This window comes from Salmo trutta, chromosome 16 (assembly GCF_901001165.1).
Source record: "Salmo trutta chromosome 16, fSalTru1.1, whole genome shotgun sequence".
Classification (NCBI taxonomy): Eukaryota; Metazoa; Chordata; class Actinopteri; order Salmoniformes; family Salmonidae; genus Salmo; species Salmo trutta.
Window position 1 is genome coordinate 26,036,994 of NC_042972.1, and position 12,648 is coordinate 26,049,641.

At 41.2% G+C, this 12,648-nt stretch overlaps 1 protein-coding gene across 2 annotated transcripts in view; it reads left to right on the top strand.

Annotated features, from left to right (window-relative positions):
• Positions 1-9,743: 9,743 nt before the first annotated feature.
• Positions 9,744-12,648, top strand: part of LOC115150396 (RNA-binding protein Musashi homolog 1) — a 49,557-nt gene continuing 46,652 nt past the window's right edge. For both annotated transcript variants that reach the window (XM_029693645.1, XM_029693646.1), the window contains exons 1-4: positions 9,744-9,839; positions 10,317-10,357; positions 11,206-11,287; positions 11,421-11,505. In XM_029693645.1, coding sequence (XP_029549505.1) covers positions 9,778-9,839; positions 10,317-10,357; positions 11,206-11,287; positions 11,421-11,505 — 270 coding nt within the window. In that variant the 5' untranslated portion in view covers positions 9,744-9,777. The remainder of the gene's footprint in view (positions 9,840-10,316; positions 10,358-11,205; positions 11,288-11,420; positions 11,506-12,648) is intronic.

Genomic DNA, 12,648 nt, shown 5'->3' on the forward strand with positions numbered 1-12,648 from the left:
ATAGACTACTGGCAGTAGAATGGCAACACTCTGCCATATAGACTACTGGCAGTAGAATGGCAACATTCTGCCATATAGACTACTGGCAGTAGAATGGCAACACTGCCATATAGACTACTGGCAGTAGAATGGCAACATTCTGCCATATAGACTACTGGCAGTAGAATGGCAACACTGCCATATAGACTACTGGCAGTAGAATGGCAACATTCTGCCATATAGACTACTGGCAGTAGAATGGTAACACTCTGCCATATAGACTACTGGCAGTAGAATGGCAACATTCTGCCATATAGACTACTGGCAGTAGAATGACAACATTCTGCCATATAGACTACTGGCAGTAGAATGGCAACACTCTGCCATATAGACTACTGGCAGTAGAATGGCAACACTCTGCCATATAGACTCCTGGCAGTAGTATGGCAACATTCTGCCATATAGACTACTGGCAGTAGAATGGCAACACTCTGCCATATAGACTACTGGCAGTAGAATGGCAACACTCTGCCATATAGACTACTGGCAGTAGAATGGCAACACTCTGCCATATAGACTACTGGCAGTAGAATAGCAACATTCTGCCATATAGACTACTGGCAGTAGTATGGCAACATTCTGCCATATAGACTACTGGCAGTAGAATGGCAACATTCTGCCATATAGACTACTGGCAGTAGAATGGCAACATTCTGCCATATAGACTACTGGCAATAGTATGGCAACATTCTGCCATATAGACTACTGGCAGTAGAATAGCAACATTCTGCCATATAGACTACTGGCAATAGTATGGCAACATTCTGCCATATAGACTACTGGCAGTAGAATGGCAACACTCTGCCATATAGACTACTGGCAGTAGAATGGCAACACTCTGCCATATAGACTACTGGCAGTAGAATAGCAACATTCTGCCATATAGACTACTGGCAGTAGTATGGCAACATTCTGCCATATAGACTACTGGCAGTAGAATGGCAACATTCTGCCATATAGACTACTGGCAGTAGAATGGCAACATTCTGCCATATAGACTACTGGCAATAGTATGGCAACATTCTGCCATATAGTGCTTTGTCTTTCTCCCACCAAAAAGGAAATGTGTCTCAGCTAACCAAGTGATTTATGTTAGTGTGTAAAATGACAGTTAATGTACTGTTCACTCTTTGACTTTTAGGGAGAGTCATACTCATAAAGGACCAGACAATGCCCACATACATACAGACAGACAGGCAGACAGACAGGCAGACTGACAGGCAGACTGACAGGCAGATAGGCAGACAGACATAGAAACAATCTCCCTCCCTCCTTCCCTCTCCCTCTCTCTCTATTTCTCTCTCTCTGTCGTTACCTGCTGTGCCCACCCGCCACTCTAGATGTATTAATAAGAGAGGAAGGGGGAAGACACACACAAACCCACTCACACACACTCACACAAACACTCACTGTCAAACACACATGCCAGCTCACTCACATACAGTGCCTAGTGAAAGTCTACACACCCCTTGCTTGTCCCTGGCAGGGACTGGTGAGTTTGTCAGGATCAAAATAAATATGAAACAAGCAAATTCAAGGTAAAAAGTTAGAGGAAAACCATCCTCAGCCTTCTGAATACCCTGGGATAGAGTTTTATTTTACAGCGAGACAATTACACCAATGTTAATGCGAAAGACACACCAGAATGGATTTCAAAGTGGTGTTGAGTGTTTCTGAATGGTCCAGTCTCAGTCCTAACTTAAATCTGATTGAAAATGAGAGACAATGTTTGAATATTGCTGTCCATCAATGATTCCCTACCAAATGTACTGAGCTTGAGCAATTTTGACAAAAACAATGGATATATGTTGCCCTAAGAGTTGTGCATAGTTGGTAGAATCTGTAATTGCTGCCAAAGTTGCTTCCACCAAATATTAACTATGGGGTCTGAAGACATCTTAATTCTTTTTTTTCTTTTTTTTTAGTTCTATACTTTTTCTTTCACTTTGAAAATGTGGAGCTTGTGGTGTATATCAGTAGGAAATAAAAACTAAATGTAATCTCTTTTTTAAATATTTATTTTGAAGGCAGAAAATGTGACAACTGTGCAAGGGGTGTATAGATTTCCACTAGGCTCTGTACTTTCACCACACCCCCTCCCAGAGAGACCTACTGTAGCATGTCACCTGATTGTACTTGCATTCAAATTCAACTTTACTTTAAGTGCATCCAACATGCAGGTCCAATAACATACTTCACAAACAAGTTGATCAGACTCTTACGTTTACAGTCCAATCGGATTCAGAACGAAATAATCTAAAGCAGTAACAGACAGGTATTGCAACTAAAACATTTCTGTACATAATTGATCCTTTATTTTTGGTGTCCTTCAGTGATTTGACAGGCACTTATAAATAGAACGTAGTATTATATTTTTATTTATACAAACTGAAAAGACAGCCCTGGTCAGAAAATTGTCAACAATTATATATGCGGTCATATAGGATACAGTTCTTTACCCAACTCTTGATTGTATTAATATGTCAGGTTGACACTTTTATTACCATGTTTTATCATGTTATAAAGTAAAAAGTTGTAGTGTTATTGATTGTTTCCTCAAGAAACACCAAAAATGCCGTGAGGCATCAAAATGTGTGAAATATGTGTGGATTTTAGGGAAATTGGTGATAGATCTTTGTTAGAGATAGCTAGAAATCAAATAGTGTATGCTTTTGTGTTTTGTAAACTACCAGTGTCCAGGGTTAAGTGTATACTTGTATAAAAAAATGTATCCAAAATAAACATGTGAATTTTCAAATTCCTTTGATGAGGTGCAACAGTATGTTTCAGCAATGTCATTCATTCATTCAACCTGTTAAGAAGTTACTTTGAAGGAGAGTGAGAGCCAGCCCTTCCGGTTTCCTAAGAAGAAAACAGTGTCAGGTGTTGGCCACGAGGGGGAGTCATGTGACAAAGAATCAAGTGAGAAGAACCTGTCCTGTTTTGGTGAAGAAACTACTACAACAACAATAAATAAATCACAGATGATCAATCTGTTGAATGATTAATGATTCAAAACCACTGATTCTTGAAGAATATAATTTGAAATGCCTAATGAGCTTACAACAGTCTTATCCTCAGTGGTGTAAAGTAACTAAGTAAAAAATCATTTGAAGTACTACCTAAAGGAAAATTCCACCCTTTTGGTATTTGTTTCATTAGTACCTTGTTTGATATAGTCCCAAAATGTTTTGCATGTCAGCAAGCAAGTTTTCAAGATATATCACTTTCAAAGTACAGAAATACAGCTGGTATGATGCATTTAGCATCATATGATGCAAAACGTAGCGTCATGTGACGCAAAATTCATCATACTGGTTGTATTTCTGTATTTTGGAAATTATATATATTGATAACTTGATTGCTGACATGCAAAACATTTTGGGACTATATAAACAATGGACTAATGAAACAAATACCAAAATATTTTTGTTTTCCTTGTAGTTTTTTATAGGGGTATCTGTACTTTACTATTTACATTTCTGACAACTTTTACTTTTACTCCACTACATTACTAAAGAAAATATGTACTTTTTACTCTTGACCCAAAAGTACTCCTTACATTTCGAATGCTCAGGCAGTACAGCAATTATGGCCCAATTCACACACCTATCAATATATATGTATAATGCATTGCATTGCTACTGCCTCACTAAACACAAATACTGTTTTTGTAAATGATGTCTGAGTTTTGGAGTGTGCCCCTGGCTATTTGTAAATAAATAAATAAAATAAAATTGTGTCAACTGGTTTGGCTTAATATAAGGAATTTGATGTATAGCATTTACTTCAACTTATAACTTCTACTCAAGTATGACCGTTGAATACTTTTCCCACCACTGTACTTAAGTACATTTTAAACCAGATACTTTTAGACATTTACTCAAGTTGTATTTTACTGGGTGACACTTTTACTTGAGTCATTTTCTATTAAGGAATCTTGACAAATGACAATTTTGTACTTTTTTCACCACTGCTTATCCTATCATAACCCTATGATAACCCAAAATGTAAGGTTGTAGAAATTGGATTTAGACGTAATGTATTATTAGATCTGATACACAGAAAGTTTTGTAGAATGACACATTTTTTAAACAAAATGGTGTAGTCTATTCAGTGATTTACAGTGAACACTTACTTACCCCCAGCTGTGTTAGTCCTGTGGGGTTTTAAACAAAACCTCCCTCTTTCTCCCTCTCTATTTTCTTATCTGTATGTACAGCTCTACATCTTCCCCTTTCTCAGTTTCTTTCTCTCTTTCCTCCTCTCTTCAACTCATGTCCAAATCTCATTCTCTTTTTCTTCCCTCATCGCCTACTCCTCTCTCCACACTTCTCCGCCCCGCCTCTCTCCTCTCTCTCGCTCGGGCTCTGTTTTTCCATTCTTGCTTCCTCTCTCACCTGGTAACCAGACCTCCGGAGAGAAGTGTTGAGTTTCCACTTTCCCAGAGAAGAAGACAATCTGAGCCTCACAAAAGCCCCACAATGGAGCCTCAGCAACACTGTACCTCCCTGTCTCCCTACCCTGCCTCTCCCTCTCTCTCATTTTCATTCTCTCTCCTGTCACTCTGTTAAATGGTTTTAAGTTCATTATATTATGTTTATGTGAATTGTCAAACATTTGTTCTGTCTGTTTGACGTTTACCTTCATGTTGCACTTCCAGTTCGGTCCACAAGATGGCCCCTTCAGCCGAACTGCTCCTTTCAATACTGAAATGTGATACAGATATTACATTGAATTTTGCTAAATGACTGGCCAAAATCTAAACTGCTGAAGAGTTTCTGCAAATCTTCAGTGAGTTTCTGCTCCTGCTGATTTTGTCATCTTGATATTTCCTTACTGGTGAGGTCACACAAAAGGCTTTGCCTGAGGGCCACTTAGCCACGTTACCATGGTGAAAGGTGAGAGGGGTTAGAAGTAAATATACAAGCTCATGCTACATGTTGGGATACACACCAATTACAGCATGAGTTACCTCTCTCCCATCTCTCTCTCGCACCCACTAACACACAGAGACACACACACACATTCATACATATAGAAAATGAATCAATCAAACAGCAAATCAGGACAATTTCAAACTGTAGGCTTCTGAATCAGATAGTTCAATCTGCCCCTTCCCCATGAATCAATAACCATGGACTTCTATATAGGGGTCGTTGATTGGCATCTGCCATTTCTTTCACCCTTCTCCCTTCTGGTTGGGATCAGTGCAGATGAAGGAGAGGAGAGGAGGCCACTGTTGATTATTGAAATGCACCCTCATGTCTGTGCTTTGGCAGGGGGGAGCGGGTGAGGGGACAGTCGTATCCTATAAATAGCAGGGAGGTATGGCGTTGATAGGCCCTGTGGATGGAAGTGGGGGGAGTGAGGAGGGGAAAGATTAAAAGAGTACAGGGCCATATTCTGACTTCACTTGTGCGTGTGTGTGTGTGCGTGTCTTGGCAGAGGTGCTTTGTAAATGAGAGCTGTAGATTTTGCCACTGGGCAAAGTCTTTCCCCCAAAGGTCCCTAAGGGGGAGTTTCTGATCTGACGGACTATTAACGTTATTTGGTGGTTGATCTGTCACTTGTCCATTGATCAAGACCACAATATTCGAATTTAGACCTCACATTGACCATCTCCAATGGCCAAAGACATTATGGTAATGTTAAATATGTAATGATGGGCGTCTACATGGTTACTATGGTGTCTAGAAAACTGACATTTTCTGCACTGACGCAATGGTTAACCAACGTTAATTGTGCTGATGTATAATGTTTGTACAACCATGGTACTACTGCTTTAAAAGTGAATGCATGCCCAAGCCTGAAAGTAACCATGAACCACACAAGCCTCAAAGATAGAGATTTTCAACAAGAAAACACCATCTATCAATATAAACTTCCTTTCCAAAGATAACAATTGTAACGCTATAGCTCATGTGCAAAATACTCAAATGGCAGCTAATAGTGCAAAAGGAGGTTGATCAATGTGTAGACATGACATGATCAGTGAATTGTGAGTTGGTTGGGAGAGACTATAATGCAATAAGTAAGACAACGATGGATATAAAGTTTCCCTAATGTTGCCGTGTTTCCCGTAGCCATTGTCTTTGTGGTAACTTTGTATTGACAAGCTGTCCGTAAGTGTTAGGCCTGTGCTAAATCGTAGCTGGAAGCCTCTGTTGTGACTGTGTTGGAGTGTGTTGTGTGTATGTGTCACTCCCAGTTTCTTATTTTGAAACACCTAAAATAGTCACCCAGTTGTCTGAGTAAAATAATGTGTAAATAAACCATTTTTTATATGGAAGCTTTTTCTTGCTTCCATATACTATCAATCATTTGATAGTATATGTATTGTGCTTATGAGATTAAAGATGTAACCAAATGAATAAAAACCAGCTAAACGTCTACCATTGTGTTGAAGTTGTCTGAAGCATTCCTCTACATTTCGCCCTTTCTCTCTTTCTCTCCTCCCTTTGTCTCATTCCCTCGCTAAACCCTCCCCTGGGGATGGAAGGATTGTCATACCAGGAGAACAGAGGTGGAGCTCTGCCCTAGCAGCACAGGTGTGCTTGTTTTATCTCACTCCTTCTCCTAAAGCGTTCCCTTCCTCCTCTTGCCACCTGCCAGTTGAACAAATACCTTGATCAAAGTGAATTACTTCTTTCCTCTTAGTGTCCTGTTGGTCTATTGGCTTCCTCCCTGATACCCAAGGCAAAGGCTTCCTAGCGTGCCATGAACCTACAACGCAGTGGTATTGGACTGTAATTTCCATTTCCTTGCCACTGTTCATTTACATGGCAGAGGTGCAAGATTCTACGAAGGCTTGCCCCGAATTTGCTACAATATGACAAAATGATCCGTAATATGTATTGGCCTGCACAGCATTTATGTATTGAGAACGTACACAAAGCCATAGAACTTATGAAACCTACAGCCTAGCCACTAACACTCCCATTGATTTCAGGGTCTCTCTGAGCAGGTCCTAGGACCAAAAGGGTCAAAGGTCATGGTTGAACAATACGCTTCCCACTCTGTTGTGATCAAGGAAACAAATATACAGAAGAGTCAGATTGGACAAACTATCACTGTGTTTGGAGTTGGTGGAGAGAGCGAGAGAGAGAGAGAGAGAGAGAGAGAGAGAGAGAGAGAGAGAGAGAGCAAGAGGAGAGAGAGGAGAGAGAGAGAGAGAGAGAGAGAGAGAGAGAGAGAGAGAATAGCCACTTCAATCAAAGCTGAAGCAATTTTGGTTTGGTGAGGTTAACAAACCAGAGTATGAAGAAACCATAACCATATCTTTGTCCAAATTACTGAATTAAAAATAACTAATCTGTTACAGGTCTCTTAAGGACAAAAATGCATGTCGTGTAGCGGTTAAAAAGTTTAATGACTGAAGCTGACATTAATAAATATAATATTGCTCAAATAACTGAGAAAAACTACAGTCATTTCTAAAGAATAATATGTTAATCAAGTGTTATAACACACAGGTGTGCGTGCATGCATCCCATCACATTCTTGTTCATTCAAGTGTTGCTAAGTGCTTCAAAGCAAGTCGACAAAGGTTGGACATGGCATACCTTCCATACTTTAAGTCTTAATCTTTCTCTCTACTATTCTTATAAGCGCCTATTTTGTACTGATTGGATCTGTGTTTGCCTTCTCTCTTCTTTAGCCCATTTTTACTCATTCCCATTTACTCATTCATATATACTAATATACTTTCCAAGTGTCTCCCTCTCTCTCTCCATCATATCATATCTAGCACCTAGACCCATCACTATCTTTTGCAAAAATGTTTCCTACCTTTCTTCTCTTGCTCGTTTTCCTATCACTTTCACAACTCATTCCTTCCCCTCCCCCTCTCACTCCTGCTCTCTCGCTCCCTCTATCTCTCTTTATTCAGCCCCATTGATCATGCATGCAGAACTGTATCACGCCCACTGCTCCAGTCAGTCAGTCAGGATAGGGCGCTAGCTAGGCTCTGTCCTACATACTGTTCTCTCGCCATGGTCCACCTCTCCCCCCGCCAGCCCCCACCCCGCCAGCACCCATCCCCAGCCCTCGCAACCGTTTGACACACATACGCCTGACAGCACGTCTCGTGAGGCTGCACATAAACAGCCACCACTCATTATTGCGTGTTTGTGTGTATTAAGTGCAGTTTGATGCATTGGAGGTATTGTAAACACACACGTTTATGTGTGGAAAATGAAAGTCTGTACTAGAGTTTTTAGTTGTTGGAGCCCCCTTTTTCTCTCTCGCTGTCCTTTCTCTTTCTCTCTTTCTCTCGTTCTCTCTCTCTGTCACTCATTCAGTGTCTTGATGCATTAGATGTTACCCATTTCTCTGTAATGCACATATTATGTAGGCTATAGCTCAACGTGCACCTTTCAAATCTGCACAGTAAATAGCAGTAAACAAACTGCAGTTTTGACAAGTACACTTTGACAGTTCAGCTAATATACACATAGCTGGTAGGGTAGTACATGCACCTACCTCACTGTACCATTGGACAGGAACAGTCCCACCAATGCATTTAAAGCCCTCAGGTGACCTTCTTGGCCCAGTGAAGAGGGTAGCCTACTTAGGGGAAAAGCTGGTAATCTGCCACTTAGTTGGTTAAGGCAGTCACATGGGTGGTCACATGGGCATGCAGTGTGGGGGCATAAGGACTTTTGTCCCAAATGTCACCCTATTCCCTACACATTGCACAACTTTTTACCATAGCCATATGGGATCTGGTCAAATGTAGTACACTAGGGAATAGAGGGCCATTTGAGACATATCCAGGGTGACTTAAAACCTCAGCCATTTGTAAAGAGACAGAGAGCCATACCAACCTGCTGCTGCGACTAAGAACAGGCATGTACAGTACATTTAAAACTGTTCAAAATGAGCGGAGGCAGGGTACTGTGTAGCTTACATATCAGGCCTCCGCCCCCTGCGAGCAGAGCAGTTCCTAGAGAGAATGCCTACTATAGGCTTTAGCTCAGCAGGTCAACACAGTTTGTGGTGCGCAAGAGACACAAGTTGATGGTTTGAACCCAGTCGGTCAGATTGGTGGCACAACCTGGATGGGTCTCTGCAAGGAGGAGGTCTAAGGGGTGTACTGAGCTGCTCCAATAAAAGCTTTACTACGCTGTCCTGGTTATGCATCCATAAATTGCTGGAACGGTGAAATAAAATATCTGTCCAGCAGTGTAAAAATGGTAAATCAACAGTATGGTTAGGGTCAACGTGATAGTGTAAAAATCATGTATCTGTGTCTGCAAGGCGTAGTGTAGTTGTCATGAATCCCTGGGGTGTACCCCATATCAAATCCATAGAAGTGTATTGACGCCACTCCATCCTCTCTCAGATGCATTAGAAGACGCCTTCCACGTTCGACTACATCTCCCTACAATCAGATTTAGTCACTGAATGTACTTTATACTTACTTAAAAGCTGGGGGCCTTATTTTACTAGGTATATACTGTCTACTAATAATTTATTCGCATAGAATAGACTTCCTCAAAACTTCCACTATGCACATCATTATCCTTCAGCGGGGAAACGTTTCAAGAGAGCGCCAAGCCTACAAGGCGGTGTGGTGAGGGGCGGGAGAGAGAGGCGGAGCCTGCTTGTGTGTGTGCGGGCGCCACGCTCGCTCGCCCCTCCTCCTCTAGACAAACCACCCCCACACCCCTCCGCCACCCTGAGTCTGCTACTCACTGCCTTTCCTCACCTCATAGTCAAGAACAGAGGAACGGAATGGATACGGAAGGGAGCCAAAGCAGCCTGTCCTCGGTGGACAACTCCCCCCACGACCCTTGGTAAATCTTCGGCGCGGTCTCACCAGCGTCTTGGCCTTGCTTGCTTCCCTATGTATGAGAGATAATAGTGGAGTTTGGTTTGTGTGGAGCCGACCGGAGCGCGGAGACAAAAGACAGGCAGGCATGCTTGTTCTGATGTGCTGTGCTCTCCGATGTGGTCCGCTCAAACGTGTATCAGTGCCGCTCAACCGGGCAGGACCCTATACCTGTTCTCTTTTTTTATTTTGAGTGAGGAGATAGCTATTGTAACAACTTTTTATTTCCATTTGGAGAGCACTTGATTACAGTATTTTCTCGTAAGCATTTTACTGGCCCGACTTGACCACTCGTGCCTTCACAACATGGCCGATTTTTCCCCTTTACTTTATTTCAGATATTGTGTATATAAATCTATGAATTGCAGTTTGGTTTTAGTGTCTGAGGTCTATTTTACGGTAATATGATGTTCTTACTCTCGCCTTTATCTCTCCCATTCAGCAAAATGTTCGTCGGGGGTCTCAGTTGGCAGACAACACAAGGTGAGCTGTCCCGCGAGCGACTTTTCAAAGTCCCTGGATGCAAATAGAATGCTTTGATAGATTTAGGCTAGTGTTATTACCCGTTGTATATACTATGTGTAGAACAATTCTTAACGTTGTTGAGGGGGCTATGTGAAGCTCTCGGAAGTTCGTAAAAAAAAAAAACAGTTCATAGTTTATAGCCTATCCTGCCGAAATCAAAGCTTTCATTCAACGAGGATCAGTAGGCAGCGCAGGATTTGGACTGCAGACTGAAACAGCCGAGACGATATGGGATTAACATTGTAAATTAGGACTAGTATTTTAATGTTTAAAACTATTTAATGTTATTTGGGCGGTTGCTTACCATGTGGAACACGTTTTTTTATTTTGATATCTGATTGAAGCAGGTGAGAACATCGTGCCTTTTGCAGCTTTTGAGGGTGTTTTTGTTTGTGATATTGCGTTGTTTCGCATATTACAGCATCATTGAGGCCATTCATTCAATAGAATACAATGTTCTTCAAAAACTCATTGTTTGTAAACTGTGTTGCCTATTGGTTGATTTTAAAAGTATAGGCTATAGCCAAATCAGCTTATTTGTATACCCTACGTTATCACAATTGTGATGTAACTACGGTTGTATCAACATATTATAACATGGGCTATCAACCCAGACAGCCATGAGTTGAATAGTCTACCCTCATCCTACTTTCAATGAATGACGTTTCGACAGACAAACAACAACGTGGTCTTGCTCAGTTGCGTTGTATGTCCTTAAATACCCTATTATCGCCTACATTGAAATAATATTTCGTCTTTGGAACGCTGTTCGACCACCCTTTCATATATTGTGTTTTTTTTTACAGAGGGTTTGAATGAATACTTCTGTAAATTCGGCGAGGTGAAGGAGTGTATGGTGATGCGAGATCCAGTTACGAAGAGATCAAGGTAAGGAGGCGTGCGCACCTCACCGTCCTATCATAGGCGCGCGCTCAGGTTTATTTTCTGTATAGCCGGGGCGATAGGTTGTGTTTTGTTGTGTCAGCCTGTTATAATTCAAAGGCATTGTTTTTTTCTTCAGGGGATTCGGGTTTGTCACATACATTGACCAAGCTGGTGTGGATAAAGTTTTGGCGCAAAACAGACATGAGCTGGATTCTAAAACAGTAAGTTTATGCTGGCATCCTTATATTTATTTAATCTGATTTTAATAGAACAGTACATGTATTATTAGGCCTACATCATGCATCTATGTATTTTATATGGATGACATAATATATACCATAATGTTGTATACCATGTCATGAAAAGGTAGGCCCTGGTAGAAAAGTTTGGGGATACTATGGGAGCCTCCCTCCTCCCCTACAAACAAATCCTGGTTTAGGGCAGCCAACAAGAAAGGTTCTTTCTTGCTGTTCATTGCCATGGTTACCTGGGGACTGAGACAGGGAGGAGGAGGCTTCAGCTCTCTCTCACACCAAAAGGAAAGTAGCGTTTTAGACAAAAAAAATGTTAGGGCTGTGAAACATAAGTTGGGTTGTGACTCACTGTGAGTTCGTAAAACTCTTCAATTAAGTTTAACCAAAATCAGAGAACTGTTTAGATTAAGTTAAGCCTACAAAAACTTGAAGTGGTCTATTGTTGTCAACTAGGTTTTGAGTTCAGTCCTTTTTATTATTTGTTATTTTGTTAACTAGGCAAGTCAGTTAAGAACAAATTCTTATTTACAATGAAGGCCTACCCCGGCCAAACCCTAACCTGTACTACGCTGGGCCAATTGTGCGCCACCCTATAGCCCCTTGCCTGTGATAACTTCATAGAATTCTTTATAAAAGGAAAAATTCCATATAATTGGCTATGTCAGCATTTCCCAAACTAGGGCCTGCTACCCCATGTGGGGTTGCCTGATTTGAATATGGGGTTGCAAGAGAAACGCAGGCACCTAGTTCATAGAACCACGGTTACTTCAGTAACCTCTGGCAACTGCTAGATTCCCATGTAATAAACAGCGGTTTCTGTTTTCTTCCTACAAATGTGTCTCTGTTTTGAACGGTTTAAGCTACACAATATTATGACCCCATCACTGAAAGATAAGACTCTCAGAAACACGTACATGTCTTCTGTTTCCCTCTACAATGCCCACAAGCCACCGCAGGACTCATTAGAACAGAGTGGACAAGACCAGGAAATAAATCGGACTGGGGGGAAATAACATCAATAATGATTATGTTCTTTTCATAGCCCCAATTAAAAATGTAACATTGGCCGTTGATTACATCACCTTTTTACATGGTGGGGTCGCAATTTAT